General features: G+C 45.1%; 1 protein-coding gene across 13 annotated transcripts in view; it reads left to right on the top strand.

Annotated features, from left to right (window-relative positions):
* The window catches only part of CAMK2G (calcium/calmodulin dependent protein kinase II gamma), a 111,381-nt gene extending 91,516 nt beyond the window's left edge, over positions 1–19,865 (top strand). Inside the window, exons 14-23 of one of the 13 annotated variants that reach the window (XM_052678229.1) lie at positions 1,229–1,261; positions 5,129–5,197; positions 6,749–6,793; positions 7,457–7,505; positions 9,494–9,607; positions 11,178–11,303; positions 13,770–13,845; positions 14,234–14,328; positions 15,392–15,637; positions 17,450–19,865. In XM_052678229.1, the coding sequence (XP_052534189.1) occupies positions 1,229–1,261; positions 5,129–5,197; positions 6,749–6,793; positions 7,457–7,505; positions 9,494–9,607; positions 11,178–11,303; positions 13,770–13,845; positions 14,234–14,328; positions 15,392–15,624 (840 nt within the window). In that variant the 3' untranslated portion in view covers positions 15,625–15,637; positions 17,450–19,865. Of the gene's footprint in view, positions 1–1,228; positions 1,262–5,128; positions 5,198–6,748; positions 6,794–7,456; positions 7,506–9,493; positions 9,608–11,177; positions 11,304–13,769; positions 13,846–14,233; positions 14,329–15,391; positions 15,638–17,107 lie in introns of all 13 variants that reach the window. The other 12 variants (XM_052678228.1, XM_052678230.1, XM_052678231.1 and 9 more) reach the window with 12 other exon arrangements.
* The last annotated feature ends 234 nt before the right edge of the window (positions 19,866–20,099 follow it).

Raw genomic sequence — 20,099 nt, 5'->3', positions numbered from 1 at the left:
TAACTCAGGTTTTGAAGCAGTTTCTCAGTTGGTGTGAAATTCATCTTTTCCCTGTCATGAATTCCCTGTTGTGACTGGAAACTCCTCTGAGTTGGTAGTAGTGTGAGCTTTGTATTCATTTGCTGGTGGTATATCCCATCTTAGCTCTAGCTTTAGGGAACACTTGTGGAGAAGTTAAAATGACTTAAAAGGAAATGGAATCAATCAGAAGACTGTAAGGCAGGTAATGAATGGCAAGCCTTATGTTTCCTCCATGAAGTGGAAGATCAATCAACAAATCGGTGGGCTTCAAAGCTTACATAGCACCAAAGGATGGAAAGTTTATGCCGAGTTGATGGGGGTGAGAAACTGTAATGCTGAGACCTGCCAGATGCGGTGTGGACAGAGTGGGACACTGAGAGTGTCATGAAAGAGCAGAGAAATGCATGCTGAGCCTGGTTTATTGGAAAGTGATGTTTGGTGTGAAGGAGTCGTTGAAGATGACTGAAGATGTCTTTTGAGCAAGAATAAATTCCTGGAAAGCTGGGTAGTGCTTAAGCATTGCTCACTGCTTGTTCTCCCAGTATCTGAGAGTGCAAGGTGTTCTGGCTGTTTTTCTGTGCCTTTTTGCCTTTCTTGTTTTTCCTCTGTTTCTGAGCATGGGTGCATCTTGCCTCTCCAGTCAGCCCTAATTTCTTTGTAAGGGATCCTTTCTGCTGCTATGCACGAAAGTTTCCCCTTTTTCCTGAAGCCTTTGGGGACACCTCTCCCACTGTGGTCTCCTTCCCACCCCCTCAGTCTAGTTGCAAACACACCCTTGCTTCTTACATGATGTGAATGACTGGAGGTTTACTGCTCACTTCTTCAGTGTTGCTGGGCAAGCTGCACATTTTTCTGAAATGGGAAAGCACATGGGAAAGACTCCCCTTGCATCCCATGTCTTGTACATATATATTCCTCCCTCTTCTCTCCTTTTATCAACGTATGGGGCACCTATGCTTTGACTTCAGTGTTTGAGTGGATGAGAGTCTTCCACCCTGCCCTTTCCCCTGGTGTGTAGCAGTTCTCTTCAACTTCTGACTGCACCTTGCTGTGTGTCTGTGCCTTTCTGTTGCTGCTTATACCTGCCCTAGGGGAGCATTATTGGCAGGGGGGCCCTCGCTGGCACACTAATGTGTGAATAGTTTCTGTGCTTTTCTTCTCATCTCCTTTCTTCCCTTCTCTTTCCCTCTCTCAATGGTGTGTCCAGAAAAGGAAGTCGAGCTCCAGTGTGCATTTGATGGTGAGCACCTCCCGTAAGCTGCCTGCGATTCGTGCGTCCGCCATTCTCATGCCATGCACGCTCGGCTTGTGCTCATCACCCTACATAGCATGTCTGTGCAGGGGGGAGGTGGCGGGGAGTCATTGTGCTCTGAAAGGTCCATGTCCTCACTAAAAGGGCTCTGTGATCGTCTGGCCCCCGGCCAGTCACACAGTTCCCATTTCGTGTGGAAAATCCGCTGCTGGAAATGCAGTTCGACCTTGCCTGCTGTCAGTGTCTGACTGGAGTGTGAAATAAAAAAGGCAGTTGTTCTCCTGGGCTCAGCAGGGCAGGTGTGTGCCTGGCCTGGACATGGGGCTTTGTCATTCAGTTGCAGAGGTGCCAAAAAGAAAAGCAGGTGCTTTGCCTGGTACTGGTGCAGTCATCCTTGTTGGGAGCCCTGCAGTGTAGAACAAACTGGGAGTCGCTCCAAATGTGGCAGAGATTGATGGGGCTTCACTGTACAGATGAAATATGTGGGCACAGCACTGCCAGGCGGCTCAGAGCTGCTGGTCACTTTTTTTTTTTTTTTAGCATTCTTATTGGAAAGGTTTTCAGAGCGTTTATAATACCAAACTTCCTTTTGTTTTGATCTCGTTTTATGTATCCCAGCATGACCAAATACCCAGTAACTACGTCCCCTGTCTTATTCATTTTGTTTTTCATCCATCCAGATGTTTGACATCTATAGAATATGTTACAAAAGTAGTCAGATCTACTCTGAAGGAAGCAAAGAGAAAATTGGCCAGTGCCATATTGTAAGGGCTCATATACAGCCTGTTACATAACGCCTGTGTCTGTACACTGAGGTATTAACAGTGACTGAAGTACATAGTGTTGGCATTGTCTCCTTTAGACTGAAGAAGAACAGAAAATATTTCTTGCTACTGTAGATGGGAACAGGAATGCTGTAGTAATGAGAAGGCAGAATGATTTCTACATTGTTGTCTGGAAGATACTTCCCCTCTTCCTCCTTCAGTTAGGAGGCTGCAGAGCCTTAAGACTCTGCAAACACAAAATGTAATCCCTAAGTACTGCTTGGAAAATCTGATGCTTGTATCATGCTTTTCGCCAGCCCTGCCTTTATGAACTACCAGGGCAGGAGTTCTTTGTACTTTTCTAGCTTTGCCTATCTGCCCACTGCCAGCAGGAGTTAAATTCCCTCTGCGTGTTGTTTTAAAGCAGTTGGGGATATATAAACCTCGTAAGTGTCAGCCGTAGAAAACTTAGAAGTAGTGAAGGTGACTAAATAACCAGAGACAGCCCGTGTATCAGTACTTACATTCTTTAGTTTGCCAGAAGTGTGTGTCCCTAGTGATATGATCACTGGTCTGTTTTCTTTCTCTTGCACCCTGTGTTGTTTGTGCCTGTCTTGTCTGTCTCTTGTCTAGCTCAGGAAACACTGCCAAATGCTGTGCCAAAACTAATAGTGTTACATGGATCTTCAGAAAGGCCTGACACCTGTTTAGGTGAATTGGCCTCTTCTAACTTGAGCTGTGCTGCTGTGAATTACCAAGGATCACAGCCTGCCCAGTGACACTGGGAAAAAGGGGTAAGAGCTGGCTGTTTACCCTGGGCTTGGGGTCAGACATACCAGACTTTTCCACTGGAGGGCAGTTGGCTAGAAAGCCAGAATACCCAAGTATGTGTGGAAAACTCAGTGCATCAGATACCTCTATTAGAGAAACAACTATGAAGTGTGTTTAGCCTAAGTCTTTTACCTCTTATTCTCTTGGGACTCTGTTGTGGTGTAGAATACTACGTGAATGGCAGATATACTATTTGACTGGCAAATATGATGCTTTTTTTCTGTCACTGGACGGGGAAGAGTATGATGGATGAACTGAACTGATGAACTGAATGCTCAGTGCAGTTTGGAGGGCAGGCTACATGTTCTGGGTGCGTGTGGATTTGTGCTTTGTAAGGTGACATCCCACACCTACAAAGCTGCTATATTAACTTTTTTCTCCAGAACAGTGGCTTTCTAGATGTTTTTTCTACTTGATCTCACGTATAAAGCATTTTTGTATGCCTTCTTTGATGCTAACTTTATCTTTTCATCCCAGTGAACTAAGAAAAATAAATTGTGCTTTGCTCGCTGCAAGAGGTTTGGAAGTTAGATCTCTGTGTTAGGATCACTGGTTTTGAAGACATACAGGAACTTCAGTGCTGTATGAATAAGTGGACCCAAGCATTGCCATGAAATAGATTGGGATTCATTTTTACAGGTCCATCTGTTCCTTTCTTATACTCATAGCAGCCTGTCATCTCTTGTGCCACCAGGCTGCAAATAACATGGAGGAAGTAAAGCTGTTGGAAGGCCAAAGTGTTAGGATAATGTGAGGTTGTATAGAAAGAGGCAATAAATAATTTGAAAAGTGTTTCTCCTTTCTTAGTTTTGGGGAATGAGTATGTCACATGTTCTTTTTTTTCCCTATTAACTTTTAAAGCCCTCATTACTGTCTCCCCCTCTCACCACTCTTTCCACCTACCCCATCATCCTTTTCTTTGCCCTCTCTTCCTCTCCTAAAGGGATAGCTAAGCCAAAGTACGCTGCTTGTGAAGGAAAACTGAAGTATTAGTGGTCTGTATGAATTTTCAACCTCAAAGCTCTTTCTCTAGTTGACTTAATCAAACTTTTGGCAGATGTTTTCCAACTCAGCATTTGACTTGTGCATTCTTTGTGCTTGAGACTGGGTAATGATGCCTTGTTTTGCAGTGTGAGTGCATTCCTCAAGAATGGTGGAATAAAGAGCAACTGCAATAAGGTCACTTTGCTGTTTGAGCTCAGCTCCAGTCACCCTCACTTGTTGACCAAGGAGTTTGAGTGAGGCTCTTGTAGTGCTTATTTTGACATTGTTGCTGGTATCTGACAGTAAGAGTGCTATACACCTGGTGTAGGGGTTATGCAGCAGTATAAACTGTGGGCTTACATCTCCTAAAAATGACTGGATTTATGTGCCAGGAAACATGTTGTAGTGGGCACAGGTTCTTCCTAGAAGCAAAGTTTGTTCATTCCCAACTGCACTGACATACATTATAGTGGGACATTTCTTTGCAACAAGCCAGTGACTACCTCACTGTTGTGCTGTGTGAATGCAGGAAGCAGGAACTCTATTCTTAACCACAGCTACAAGGAACAGAAGAGGAAAAAGACGAAAAAACTACTGGGTGCCATCCAGAGAACTTGCTGCTTGGGGAATTGCAAAGACTTTTCCTTGTGAGCATTCCCCTCACTTTTCCATATTTTGGCCCTATAAGTTTCTGTAATTCAGGACTCAGCAAGGGCATAATGCACCATACCTCACCTTTTCTCTACCTTTTCCTGAGGGATCATGTGTTTTCTTACATAAGTAGATTCTCTGGGAGATTCAGCGTCATTGCATATTTAGGACTGTTTCTGGGCACTTTGGTACTCCTCAGTCACAACTCCCATTTGTCCCTTGTTTGAGGCAGCACGTTGGCAGTTGTGCTTCTGTCACTTTTGTAGTCTTTCTCTTGGGGACTGCTGTCATTTCCCATTCTTCTTCACCAGATATTTTTGTCAGCGCTCCTTCCAAGATTCCCCCTATCCCTTTAGGCTGCTGCCTTTTCCCCTTCTGTTTTCCTTCCTTATAGCTCTAGCAGTCCATGCACATGTGGGGTTTGATACTTCCCTTGAAACATCTGTTGCCTCTGAGGTAAGGATGATGTTCAGCAGTCTGGGCAGAACTCCTCCTTCCTCACTCTTCTTGTCTGAGATGGAGGGGAGGGGTGGGTGTGAAGACAAGGTTGGAGTTGAAGCAATGCTGTTTTTATCTTGCTGTCCTTGCCCAGCAGGAGAACTAAAAACATGTTTTTCTGTCACAGCCACAGAGCAACAACAAAACCAGTATAGTAAGCACTGCAAAAGAAACACCCCCAGTGCAGACGTCCATGGTATCTTCCCCAACGGCTTTTTTTTCCTGTTTGTTTTAATTTTGACTCTGTCCTGTTCCCTTCACTCCTCCCCCCCACCCCGAGTGCTGCTTGTGCTGCTTTTACAGCTTGTGTTTTGGCTTTGTTCTGTCTGTGTCCCTGTGCTGCTGTGGGTACTGGTCACAGCCTCACAGGCTTTGGGGTGGGGGTGCTGAGCAGAGCTGTGGTGGGATGTGAGGATTGCAGCTTGCCTGGACTTCCCCTTGTGCCATCCCTGTATAGTTCTGTGTCCCGTTCAGCTGGTCCTGCTGGCTTTGGGGAGGCTGGTTTGGAAGAAGAGTGGCCCAGCTCTATCCACTCTCCAACATCTAGAGAATTGAGGATGGACTTCAGGACACCACAGAAGAAAAGGGCAAAGGGTATTCAGGCGAGGCCTTAGACAGTCTGTTTGGCCTACTCAGTTGTGTGCTTGATCCTCTGCAGCTAACTGGCTTGCTGGGCTAGCATTTTCTGTTTGACAGGCAGTGTACAGCAGGCTTCATAGGGTGCCCTTTGCCTAGTGCAGTTAATGATGCAGCACAGTGTGCTCTCATCAGCACATTGGGAGATCAGCAGTGAAATGAGTGATAGATTTGTGTGGGTTAGTGTACATCACTGCGCCAACACAGTCGTGGTGCCCTTGCTGAGCCACCCTGCCAGAGAGATGGCAGCTGAAGGAAATGGTGCGGGATCCTGGTAGTGAAGGGATGAGCAGGAGCTAGTTAGCACCTATTGGCCTGTAGCTGCTCTTTGCTGTGTGTCACTGGAGAGTTGGATTTGGCAATTTTTTGGAGGGTGGAATGGTGGGATTTGATGTTCTTATTGTTTGTTACAGGGCAAAGGGTTCTTGGGACACTTCATAATTTTCTTCTCTCTCTTCACTGGCTCTGTTCGTTATGATTTTGATACTGAAGGAACCTTTCTAAATTATTAATTATGATTATTGAAATTGGATCCCACTGTAGAGACTTGTAGACAAACGAGCCTTTTTTTTCAGTCCAGTTCCCTTAGCAACTCCTGATGAAAGGCATCTATGTGGTCTGGCTTACCCTTGTTTGATAAGGAAATTATGAATGTCCCTTTTTAAGGACAGGACACCTGGCATACTTTCCCAAAACCTGGGAGACAAAGGCCCCAGCCCAGTATCACCCTTCATTCACCTTCTGAATCGTTATCCAGTGAAGACACTGCTGAGTCACCATTACCTGATGAACAGCCACAGAGGGCTGGCTGTTGTGCTGCTGTCTGGCATTTGTGCCAGTCTTCTTCTCCGGAGGCAAATTGGGGATTGGAGTAATTGCAGGGAGTGCTGGGGGCTTTGTCTCCTTGTGACTGTAGCTTTTAGGATAGTGTCTCTCTTCTGAAAACCTTCTGTGCAGGAAGTGTGTGCGCGTGCACGCAAGCACATGTTGCTGTTTGGAATTTGTGGTTTGATTTTTATGTCAGTCACCTTTTCTCCACTTGCTGGGGAGTGAAAGCAAATGAGAGAACGCATGGGAGCTGGAGTTTAATGATTCTTCCATCCTTTCCTAGGAGCCTCAAACAACTGTTGTCCATAATGCTACAGATGGCATAAAGGTAAGGGATGGGAGTGTTGCCAGAGAAACTTTTCTCCGACATTCTCACCTTTGTGTGACTGCCTTTCTGGTGTTTGGTTTGTAGCATGGTCCTGCTGGCAGTACACTGGGAGGGATGTGTTGTGTGGATGTAGATCTCTAGAAGAGCCTGAGTAGGGGCAACAGTTCAAATATCATCATCTCTTTTCCACAGTGGTGTGTAACCACCACTTTTAGGTGGACAGGGTGAGAAGATAAGATACAGGTGCTCATGCATATATTTCTTCAGGAAATATATATATATCTAATATATATATATATTTTCCTTTGAGAAAAGCTAAGGAAGGACTCCTAAGCTCTTGTGGCTATTCTTCTTCCAAAGAGAAGCAACTCCCATTTGATCTCACTTGACAGAATGTGGTTACTTCTGTTCTTATAAAAATTCTGCGTGGATGGCTTGAACTTGCTTCTACGTGCAGAAGTTTAGCAGTGATGCTATCAAGTTTTGCTTAATATTTGGCCTGCTTTCATCCAAATCTTCGCTGTGTCATCCTGGCTCTGCCACTCTTGCCTATGTGTTTACGCTTTCCTTACCTTCCTTCACAAAAAAAAAAAAAATTAAAAATCAAATTATTTACTAACTCCTGACTGCTGATGCCTGGTAATGCTCTGTTCTGCCATGCAGGGTTCTACAGAGAGCTGTAACACCACAACTGAAGATGAGGATCTGAAAGGTAGGTGTTTTGCCTGTAACTTCCAATACAGTAAAGTGCAGGCAGGGGTTCCTGGAGATTTGATCATTGCACTGAACTGTCTTCCCATGTTTCTGTATAAATTCGCAATGACATTGCCATTCCTGTCACAGTGGGCAATATGCTGGGGAAGCAGTTAACTTGGCCTCTGTGAGATACGAACCCTTTTTGTCCTGAACTAATTTGTTTTTGTCTCAGATTTAGAGATTTGCTTGAAAATTTCATGATCTGTTCATCTCCAGTCCATTTCTAGGCATGGAAAATCTCTGCTAGTCTCTCAAGGTTTGGAATCTGCTTTTTATGATTCCCTGCAGGTTACAGGGAGTTGAAACCTCTCACTTGAGAAAGAAGCAGTCTCCCTTCTTGCCTCTTTCTGGGAACCTTTTTAGTGATGCGCACACACCTTTCTTTCCCCTGGCCCTCCTCTTTGGGTCTCTCTATTTTTGCTTCAGAGACAAAGATGGTAGCCTGTTGTCTGAACTGATTTCTCATAACCCTGATGGAGATGCTGGTAGAGGAAGAGATTAAGAAGAGATTTCATGCCTTTCAGTGATCACATCATAAATATTTTGTGCTTATAAAACTCGCTAGATGAAGGAGCTCTGTGTCCCTTATCTGCTAGTGTTGTTCTAGCAGCTGTCTTTATCCTGACCTCCATAAAAAAGGAAGACGGGAAAGAAGTTCTCCAGAATGAGCAGGTTTAGAATGGGTGAATGCAGTTGGCAGATATGGTATTAGTTTGTTTTTAGGCAGAGGCATCCCTGTTCTCTCTGTAGTCAATCAGACTACAGTATCCAGGGAAAAATGAAAGCTGGCCCTGTGGTGTAGCAGCAATGTCACCTCAGTCAGCTGGGCTAGTTCCTGCTGCTTTTCCTGCAGCTTGTCACAAGCTGCTATCTTCTCTTCTGAGGAGTCACAGGGAGCAGAAATGTATGCTGGTGCCTGAATGAGCTATACAATACCAGTTGTTTCAAATGAGTCCTGACTTCATGATAGCATAGTAGCATAATAACATAGCAGCCTCTCACCTTTTTGCCAGAGTAGACTGTGGTTTAAGAACCCAGCTTTGAGGGAAGAGAACTGGATGGTTTCTGTAGCATGGTGATGAATCTGGTTTACCTAATCTCTGCTGCATATCTGCCCAGAATAGAAAATTGTCTAGAACCTCCTGTCCTTTGGAAGCTTGCATTCAGGAGAGTTTCCATACTGGATCCATCTGAGCCAATGGGTGTCCTGCAAGACGGGAATATGAATGCTGTGAAGAGAGTGAGGCTAGGAGGGGGAGCAAGGGCAGCTGGCCAGGACTAAATCTACGAAGAATTATATAGGACTGCATTGCTGCAAATCAAAACAGATTTGGCAGAGGTTAGAATATATTATGATCTTAACAGAAAGGAATATTTGAAAGGTAGTTGGGTGGGAACGAACTCCCACAGTAATGGTTTGTGCTATGGCCAGCTCTATCTGGTAATTTTAGTGCTTCATTTTATAGTAGTATTCCTTTTCCACTCCTGCCCCTCCCCATTTTAAGTAAAGCAAGCACTCGAGCAAGATTAAATGCACCAAAAGCTTTGAGGTGTTGGAGCTCAGCATTCTGCATAGCCAAGACTCTGGAAATAGGGAAGATCTCATGCAGTTCTGCTTCTGACCTTATATTTTCAATAGACACAGGTTATGCAGATCTATTCTGTGTTGTAGGAGACATTGTGCTACATCAGTGACAGTTGCCTCGAGGCTGTGTTATTTCCACTGTGGTGGGGCTGAAGGGAGCAGCCCCTTGTGTCTATATAAATTGCACAGCAGTTCCATGTTGTAAAGCTGTCTTCTTGGCTTTGCCCTGAAGGATACTCCTGCATGTTTTGTGCCAGCATTGTGGTTTCTTTAATGTTCTCCTATTTCCTTTCTCTTTTTTTATTTACTGAACTTGCGTGTTTTGTTTGTGTTTGTGTTTTAATTCCCTGCCATGCTAGCTCCCCCTCTCTCCACCGGGGACGGCAGCTCAGTGCTTGAAGGACGGAGGCACAGTGAGAGCAAAACACAGACTGAGTCCATGCAGTCCCAGCTTTCTCTCTGTTTCTCAGCCAGTAAGTCCAGGGGTGCAGTGCTCCACAGCATCTTTTTCCCACCCCTCCCTCCTACCTTTCCTGTTTCTCCTTCCCCAAGAACTTTCCTTTCCTCGACTTCCTTCCAGAATGTTGATATGTTTTTTTTCATTTTCAGTACTCTAGAATAAAAAGAAATCATCTCCCTTCCTGCAAAATACCCTCTTTCACACTCTGAAAACTTCCAAACCCTTCCCTCCCTTTTTGAAAAGACAGAACCTCATCTTGGCCAATTCCATTCCCTTGCTTCCATCTAGGTGAGATGTGAACTTCTCGGGAGATACGCTGCCTCTCGGGGTCTCCTCGGGGGAATCCCTGCACATCTGGCTTTCCTGTTCTGTAGGTGGGCCAGCAGAGCAGTTCTGTTGCAGGGCACATGAGGCTGAGTTCAGTCTCACTTGGCACGAGCTTGGGAGCTCCCTGGCCAAGGGTGATGCTCAGGAAGAACAGTGTGAGTGAATAGCAGTTGTTGATTCCTGCATCAGTTGTGTTCTGGAAGAGATGTGGCTGCTGCAAGGCCCTCCAGCATTTCTAAACCCACCATCAGGTGCTCAGAATGAAAATCTGTTGATAGTGTTGGCTTTGAGGGACATCTCTCTCTGCAGTGCTTTACACTGCACTGTGGTGCTCAGTTGCTGATACCATGGTTGGTCAGTCAGCTGTGGTGCCTCTTGCATGGTCCTCCCGAACCGGCTGCCTCTGTGAGAGGAGCCTGTGGTTCGAAAGCTCTGCACACAGGGTGTGCACAAGCTGGTAGGTTGGAGAAGGATGCACATGGTGTTCCCAGCCTCCCTCCTACAAACACACCTTACTTGTTGCCTGTTGAACTCTGTGGTGGGAGGTTTTTTGCTGTGAGTTGGGAACATTGGGACTGTTTGGTTCTGCTCAGGTCAGTCTGAGGAGGGAGGACCAGGTGTGTTCTTCTGTCTCCTCCTGCCATCCTTCCATGTTTTCCTGCACACAGCACCCATATCTCATGTGGTGCAGCAGTTAGAGCCTCTGTGAGTTATTTTTGAAGTAGCTGTAAGAATGTCACACTGCTGGTTTGTGAGGCACAGTGGGAAGGAAAGGTGTTTTGCTGAGCCAGAATGGAAGGGAAATGATCTCTTCTCAATTCCTTTTTGCTGTGAAGTGCCCTTGCTGTTTCCTTATTACCTCACGCCTCCTGTCAGGCTCTGTTCAGTGCCCTGGGGAGCACCATCTCCCCGCTCACCCCTCTTCCCGAGTGAGATTTGCAGTGATGGGGTGCTCTGCTGCCTTTCCCTTTGCTCCCATCTCCTACTCACCCTCGTGCTGCTCTGTCTCACCCTGGTGTTCCTGCTCTCCTCAGCCCTCCACCCGCAGCACCACGGTGCCCGCTGAGCTCCCGGGGCTCTGTTGCTCGAGGTGTCTCGGAGCAGCGCCCGCGGCTGAGCTAGCAGAGCTGGCTGGGCTGCAGGAGTCTGCGTGCCCTCGGGCTGGGGCTGTGTGTGCGTTTGTACTTCTTTGTTGGTTTTGCTTTCTGGTTTACGTTTGTTTGTTTATTATTGTAATGCTTACGTTTGTTTTGCAGCTACACAGTCTTGTGAAGAGAAGCTTCTTGCCTGGGACAGCCCAGGGCAGACATTGGAGTTAGAGCGTGCTCGGTCGGAGCCCTTGCTAACTCCAGTAGTTCCCTTTGTACTTAACAGTGCACCGTGTAAGTTAGCAGCCGGGTAGCAGTAGTGGAGTAGTACAACTAACGCTAATCACCTTCGTTGTGAAGTATTCCTCGTCTCCCCCACCTCCGGGCCCCCTTGGGACAGGCGGCTGCTAGGAGCCGGCGAGACGCACGGCCGCTCGCAGCGGGCGGGGAAGGGGCCGGGCCGGGCAGGGCCGGGCCGGGCCGGGCCGGGAGGCGGCATGGCTCGCTCCGCACACGGCCGCCCGTAGGCGGCGCTCCCGCCCGCCGCGCCCGGGACTGTAGGAAGCAGCGGCGGCCGCAGGGGGGCGCCGCGGGGCCGGGCGGGCCGGAGCTCTCCCGCCGCCCCGAGGGGAGCCCGGCTGCGCGCTGCGCCTTCTGATGGGGCCTCGACTCCCTGAGAGCTGCTGCGGCAGCTCCAGCCGGCTGCTGTGGCCGGTCATCCCGTGAGACTACCCAGCAGAGCAAAAGGCTGCCCCCTGTCGCGCTTTCCTGCTGGTGTGTGCTTGATTGCTTCTGTGCCCTGCTGCTGTGTGAATTAGGAGGCCCCAGGACTCATAGCAAGCAGCAGGTGTGAATGCCTTCCTGCCCGAAAGCCTGGGGCACCATTCCTTGGAAAGCGTGGCTCACCCTCTGTGTGTCAACTCCAGCTCGGGACATGTAGTGAAAGCAAGCTGATGAGCACGGTCTGATGGCATGGTGTGGCTGAAGAGTAGGGAAACGCAGCTGTGTGGCAGCGTTTGGGAAGCGGGTGCCAATCTTCCTGGGATGAGGAGCACACAGGGGCTGTGGTCTGCAGGTTTTGTCCCAAGAGGAACCTTTCCTATAGGCCCTGCCTTCAGGCACTGCACGCATCTGGGTGTGCTCTGCGTGGGAAGGGCTGCAATGCACAGGCCTGCTTCATGGGGAAATGGTTCCAGATGAGAGGCTTTGTAAAAATGTTTTTCCCAATAGACATAGCCCACCGTATCCTTTTAACTCATTCTTTCTGTGTCATTTTTTGTGTGCAAATGTATACAGTCCAAGCGGCAAAACTAACTCTTTAGCATCATGAACCAGCTATCCCCTATCCAGGGTGTTTCTGTGTCTAACTCAAAAGTATGGTCCTCTTAGTGGATTTCCAGAGTGGATGCAGACACTTTTCGTAGCCAATGTGATTACCATCTTGATGATCTTCCACTGCACTTCTCTCTCAGAGCTGGAGCGATAGGCACACGTGGATAAAGTTTCAGGGTGGAGGGAATTCAGTCTAGCATCTAGTAACTAGAGTGAAATTCAGCTTCCCTGACTGGGACATCCAAAGATGGCAGGTTGGACTCCAACACTATGCTCCTGCTGGTAGGCATCTGAGATACCTCAGGTGAGACTTCCAAAGGTGCTTGCTTCTTTAAGGGCCTGCAGGAGAGAAGCCAAGCGACTAGTTCCATGTCAGACACCTGCAATTTAGATTCCTAAAGGCATTCTACTTTTGATGGTAGGAATTGTACATTATTTGATAACAGCAAACATAATGATAGAGCATTTTTTTAGATGTTTGTACAGTGTGCAGTATATACTACCTCATGGGAAACTGTGGGAAGTCTGAAGAGCTGTTGGATGTGCACACAGTTATAGAACTCAAGTTCTGTTATTTGGCAGGGCCAAACCAAACTTTATAGCATTAAGGACTTCTGGTATGGAGTGGGAGATGGAAAAAATTCAAAGGGAATGGGGCCTCCTCTCAGCTATAGGAGACCAAGAGAAGAGAGTGCACAGGTGCTGAATCAGCAGAAGGCAGCTAGCCACCTGCCTTCACTTGCTCAGTATGCTGAGTTGGGTTAATGGCAGTGCCATCCTTGTGCTGAAAAGAACTCTGCCATAGGGATCTGCCTGAGGAGCAGAATGCATATCAGTATACACCTAGGATCTGTTTGTCCAATCCATCCATCCTGCTGCAGTTGTCTTTCTAGCTTGTGGGAATCATCCCTTCATGTCCCAATTGCTTGTTTGCAGCATTCACAGTAGCTGAGGTATTGGTGGTGGTGATGGGCAGGTTGCTGGAAGACTTTTCCAATTGGTCTGGTCTGCCTGGTGGCCATTTGTGTATGGCTGCAATGGTGATGGGTTTCCACATCTTAAGCTGCCAGACAGATGGTTCACATTGGCAGGTTTACTAGTCAGAATCCTGGAAGCACACAGAGCTGTCATTCAGGAGACACCTCTGGTTCAAATTCTTCTAGAAAGGCTTGTCTTGTGCACATTACATCTTTATTTCCTTTCTCCCTGCACTATGGGATCACCATTCCCCTATCATACCACTGCCCCTCTACTCTCATATGGATGGCTGTTGTTACTGCATATCTCCAGAGTGCAGGGAGCAGCCTATGACCTATGAGATCTAGACTAATGGTGCTCTGCAAATAGCTTGTAGGAAGCACCCACTAACCTCATATTCCCATTTAAGTCTTATGTGTAGTTAAATTGCTCTTTCTTCCTTGTTCACAGTGCGTAAACAAGAAATTATTAAGATAACAGAGCAGCTGATAGAAGCCATCAACAATGGAGACTTTGATGCTTATACGTAAGTACTTAGTGGTTTGTGTGTAGATGCTTTTCTGACAGGTGGTGTGCAAGTTATGTTTCGACTCCTGGATATGAGTAAGGAGTCACACAGGGACAGTAAAAAGTGTTGCATATTGTAGCCTTTATCATTCGTAGTTAAGATGTAGTAGAGTTGTCTGAGAATAAAATACAAGTTTGTATACCAGAAAAGTAGATGCTTGCTTTGTGTGAAGTGCTGACTAGCACCAACCCTGTATTGCTGCAGTACCCCATCATCCAGGCACTTACTCCTCAGAGTAGTGAAATTGTCAGGTGCATGCGGGGTGCAGCTCACATACCATACTAATATTTCACTGTGTAAATGGGCACAAATGGAGGCTCTAAGGCTGTGCTGTTTTTCTTTGCAGAAAAATCTGTGATCCTGGTTTGACCTCATTTGAACCTGAAGCACTGGGGAACCTGGTTGAAGGAATGGATTTCCATAAGTTTTACTTTGAGAATTGTGAGTGGGTAGATTTGGTAGCACTATCAGCCTTCTCTCTAATTTTCCCTTATTTCACTTTTTGGGGGAAAATTGCTCATGTTTATTCTGACCATCAGAACCAGAAAGCACTTGGTTGTGCATGGACTGTGATGCATTTATAAGAGATAGCATGGTTTCCTCAAAGTCTTTTCCACCAACAATTTCTATGCTCCCAAATCTCTTCCCTGTAGGCATATGATTTGCCTGGTTCAAATTATTTAAAAGCATGGAGAACAGGAGCTTGTGGCACCAGATTTGCTACTGATCCAAAATGGAAAAGAATGATCATATTTAAAGAAAAAAAAAAAAAACAACTGTATGTTTGAGATAGATATACTGAATAGTCAACCATGAAAATAATCATACACAAATTACTGATGTGTTAACTTGGAGTTTCCTAGGCAGTTTCTGATCTCTAATATCTAATGAACCCCTGAAATGGATACAGGAATCACTTTGCCAGCCTGGGACAGTAAGAGGGGATTTGCCTCCCTTTCTGGGTGTCTCCACAAGATGAGAACTGAAATGTAATTTGTTTTATTTTGAGAAGTGAATCAAGGCGTTCAGTGTTTGAAATTCCAAGTGCTCCAAGTGTGCAGAGATTTTGTCTCTTTCAGAAGCCTGTACTAGAGTGAGTTTTACATTTTTCTGAGACCTGTTTGTATTTACTGCAGACCTAGCTTATAGATTTCCTGATCATTTACGTTCTTGCAACAATGTTCTGGTAATTAAAACAGCATTTCCTGTAACTGAAGAAGCTGCAGTTTTGATATTGAGAGTAACAAGTATCCTTTACTGAAGTGAGAGCAAGGAGAATGGGGGATTCTAGGCAATAGTAGGGGCTCAGTTCCAAAGGAAAAGGATTGGTGCTAGGAAAAAGAATTGGAAAGGCTTGGATTTTTACCTGGAAAATGATGAGCAATTTTTGTTGTATCCCCAAACCAAGCTGGAGGTGAGTAGACTACAGAAGATGGTGGATGGGAGGGGAGCTGTTCCTCTCTCGGTGGTAAAATTCAGCTGATGGTTTTGCATGTTCTGCCAGTACTGTCGAAGAACAGCAAGCCGATACACACCACCATCCTGAACCCCCACGTCCATGTCATTGGTGAAGATGCTGCTTGCATCGCATATATCCGCCTGACTCAGTACATTGACGGCCAAGGCCGGCCCCGCACCACGCAGTCCGAAGAGACGCGCGTCTGGCACCGCCGAGATGGCAAGTGGCTGAATGTCCACTACCACTGCTCTGGAGCCCCTGCAGCACCTCTCCAGTGAGGATCACACACAGGTACGGGCTATCAGGGAGAGAGTGTCGTGCACGCACCAAAGGTGCTCTATGTGGGAATTCCCTGCCATGCGCCTTGACTATTCAGTGATATTTAGCTGACTGAAAGAGAATCGTTTTCAGTTGTCTGTAGGCTAATAACTTACACTGCTCTGTGAAAGCCCTGTCCTCTGTATTCAGGAGGGTTATCTGCCACTCTTAACAAACTGGAGTTGTGTGCCAGACGTTGTCCCTGAGCATAGCATTGTACCTATAGTGCTTCCTCAGCTCTGTGCTCAGACCACAGTTAACGGTCCTGCTCTGCTGACCAGAGAGGAAGAGCATCATGTGATGTGCCCGGTTCTTCTGTTTCCTAGCTATCAGAGATCTGCTTTCTATACTACAGAAAGGACTCTTGTTTGGTTGCTGTGGCATAGTGGTTTCTCTTATTCAGATGTACGTAATCTTTCTGCCTCTTTTCACTGTATGCTGAAGTTTACGTCACATTTGTTTTTAAACACCTAAGTTTCCTAATCTTAGCAACTTTTTTACTAATGATTTTCTATTTAAGAGCAAAGGGAAAACAAACAAAAAAACCCAACTCCCATACTTGGTGAGGAAGCTTTTCTAAATGCGGTCATTTGAGAATGAGCCACTCTAGTATAGTTTTGGGTTCTAGTTTGCTGCCTAGAGCAATTTTTATTCTTACATGTTGTGACGGATTGAACCCTAATGATGGCAGTGGAAAGAATGTGGACTATCACAAGCAAATTGCAGAGATCACAGATGGAATTTAGAAAGTAACAGCCAGTCTGGATGTGCTACAAGCAGGGAAGCTTTCAAGAGAGCTGAATTTTCAGGAAGTCAGACAATTAGAAGACTAAAGCCTTTGGAATGGGAAAAAAAATAACTTATTTACATCACTTTTCATCATAGAAATGTTGAGGAAGGCTCCTATCATAGATTTAATCTACTGCAAAGTATCAAAAAAGATGCAGAACAGATCAGGATATAAAGGACATTACATTGTAGACATTAAGAAAATCCAGGGATCTAAGTATTGAAGACTTTAAAATTGTAATTACTGTAGTTCTTCTATTCAAGGCAAAAGCCAATTGGAAATGAGGCAGAAACTTTTCCTCAGGACCAGACTTTTTATCAGTCCTTCGGGAAAATTTCTTCAACTTCTGTCACACATCACTGTGAGATGGTAGATCCAGATCTGCTCTAGTCAAGCAATTCATTTTAGCAGGCAGCTATTTTACTAGCATACTGAGTCACCTGGAAAGGAAAATATGTTCCCTCTTGTCTTCATAGCTCTCCAGATGAGCCCGTCTGTTTTAGGAAGAGTTTCTCCCTGCACCAAGTAATTAGCCTATAGAAAAACTTGTTTTATGAATTGTGCACAGCTAACATTTGACTTTCTTTCCTTTCATCTTCTGTCCTGTTCTCCCCTCTCCTTTCTGGGTGGATGCTACCTCTTCATGACTGCAGCAACTTGAGGAGATACTCAGCTGGAGGGCAATATCTTCTTAGCAAGCAGCTCTGGAGTGCCTGAGTGACAGCAATGGTCATGTCTGTTTTGACATTAATAAATAAATAAAAATTACAAACAGGCAGCAGCCAAATGCACGAAACCCTGCATGCATCTGATGCTCCAGGCGCTGCCTTTCTGTTGTTTTCCATGGATCCATCGTGTCTGTTTCTGCTGTACGAAGGTGTTTTTAAATCTTTAAAAAAAAAAAAAAAAAAAGACATGTTGTTTGTATAAAATAATTAAAAAACAGGAGTAATGCTAATTAAATGACAGATTATCCAACGTGCCCCCTCCCCCAGGGCTAAGAAAATGGCAGCAGCTGGAACATCTTTCTGAAATGAAGTGAGGGGGAAAGCAAAAGTGAAGGAGAGAGAGAGAGAGGGAGAGAAAAAAAGAAGGCGGCTTGAGCAGCGGATGGCTGAACTGTGTTCTACAAAGCCCAGTGGAAGTTAACATCGCGTTCAGGCTGAACTGTGACTTCAGTCAGTGAGCGGAGGCGTGGAGACCCCAGAGGAGCCAGAGTGAAGGCTGGGGCTCGTGAGCGAGGAGGCGCTTCTCTTCGCACTGCCCAGCAGACTGACTTCAGCCTGAGTTTCTTACATTTCTGCACAGCCAGAACGCCATGGAAAGCTGGTTGCTCGGCTGCTGGATCCCAAAATAGACTTTTTTTTTTTAAAGAAACAAAACGGGATGTTGATTTAAAACTAATGGTGGAAGTAGGGATTAAAGAAAATGGATTTAAGTGAATATAATTTAGATAGAAGCTTGCTCTTCAGAGATATAAGTTCTAGGAACAGCTACTACCTGGCTAGATGTGGAGACTTGAAGCCAGCTTATTTAATTTAACAACAACAAACAAAACAACAGCAAAAAAAAAAAAAAAAAGGAAAAAGGAAAAAAAATGCATTGCATTAAGAGCAGAAGTTTCAGAGGAAAGAGGGTATATGTCTGGGATTTTCTATTTTTTTTTTTCCTTTCTAGTAGCATAGTTGGGATCCACAGTGCTGCAGAACACGTGTTCCTTAGGAAGCAGACAAGAAACTTAGTGTTACGTTCTTCATGAAGACTTGCACATACACTCCTATACGAGGCATAAATAGCGTGTGTTTTTTATACTGAAATATATGCACCCATAGAATTAAAGGGGTTACCTGGCCTCCTGTTTGAATTGTTTGATCTCCAATGAAAATAGCAGTGGGAGCCAGCAGCCCCAGCCAGGTGCTTCTCCCCACCACTATAACCCATCTGATGTTTGTAAGTGTCATGTTTCCTAGTGTTTATTTGGATAATTTTTCTATTTTTTACAGTGATGTTGTAACACAGAAACTATCAGATCAGAACCTCAAACCGTAGCTGTAGGACTCCAGGCCACCTTCTGGTGCTGCCTCTGGTTGTTAGAGGATACCTCATGAAGCAGAGGGGAAAGGGAATTAGCACATGTGATCTGATGTTTGTCCTTTGGGCCAAGTCATCTTCCTTTCTTTTCTTTGCTGGAAAGGGAGTCCGTTTCCTTTGTTCACTGCATAGGGAATGTGGAATTGTTTTGTTGATCTTACCAAGAAGTGATCCTAGCCCCAAGAAGTAAATTACCTTTCTGGTGGACCCTTTCAGTAACAGAGTTTGTCTTGACCAAGGGGAAGGACAGGCTTATTCATTATTTACAGAATCTGAGACGGACTATTACTGAATTTCTGTCTACCCCTCATCATTTTTTGTGGATCCTTGAAGGAAATTAACGTGATTGCATTGACAGCTTATGAAATGTGAGGCAACCTCTGCACAGACTACGGGACATAAGAAAGCTAATTTGGAATTTTAATCCTATTTAACAGAATGCAGGAAATAAAAGCTGTTGCACAAAGTGGGGCTGTCTCCCCCAGATTGCTGTCTGCTCCCTATTTCAGAGAGGTGCTACGCCACACCAGGGTTGGATCAGATAACCTGTTAGGCTGGAAAAGACCATGCGCATCTCTCAGGTTTGTCTGAACAAACACTCTTCTCTTCCTCCCTCCACCACCCCAGGGAGGACTGTGGGGCTTGAACGCTTAGGGGGCAAACATGAGGTGTTAATATTTCAAAACATTTTAAAGACAGCACTAAGCCAATGAGTGAAGTGGAAAAATGAAAAGCCGGGATATTTTATTCAGATTTTTTTTTTAAGTCACGAGAGCGCAAACAGGAGATTACAATTATGCCATTTAAAAGGATAAATACAAAACATTATGCATGCCTTCTTTAGGTCTGATCTTCCTTGTCTCTTTACCTGATGATTATTATTAAGAAAAAGAAAACCCTGTGTATTAAGTATCTGCATCTTTCAGAGAAGATTTAAAAAGAAAAGAACTCTCGGGTTTCTTGGTTTTGCACAGTCTTGGAGACAAACTCTCTTTTGTTTTCTTTTTGTTTGTTTTGTTTCCTTTTAAGTTAATGAGAACCCTAGCTTGGTATGGCCATTATCAAACACAGCTGTACACCTTTAGCATTCTTAATGTTCTCTTATGGGGCTAATATAAGCATCTATATAATATATATTATAAATATCACATTTTAAACAGGAAATGGAAGGCATTTGATGCAGAATTTTTGCATGATATAGAAATAACTAAAGTTAGCTAGTGTTTGTTTGTTTGGTCTGAATGTTGGTAGAACCTTCATAGCTTTGTTACAATGAAACCTTGAACTGAAGATATTTAATAAAATAACATTTAAACAGTGTGCAGTTTTTGAGTGTCACATTTTTTGTTTTAACCGTGGGACTTCTGGCGTAAAAATCATTTTTAAAAAGAGCTACTTTACACGTCGGTAAATAATGTGTTTAGAAACTACCGTATTTAAAAAGAAAAAGGTAAGTGATGCTGTAACTGAAAGGAAAAGGTGATGGCATTATTTAAAGCTAAGGGCCAGGAGAGCCTATGCAAATGAACTTCAGAATATTTCCCTGATGGACCA

The sequence above is a fragment of the Tympanuchus pallidicinctus genome, unplaced genomic scaffold (assembly GCF_026119805.1).
Source record: "Tympanuchus pallidicinctus isolate F22 unplaced genomic scaffold, pur_lepc_1.0 scaffold16, whole genome shotgun sequence".
In the NCBI taxonomy this organism is placed as follows: Eukaryota; Metazoa; Chordata; class Aves; order Galliformes; family Phasianidae; genus Tympanuchus; species Tympanuchus pallidicinctus.
The sequence above is the reverse complement of the archived record's forward strand: the minus strand, read 5'-3'. Positions and strand labels throughout refer to the sequence as shown.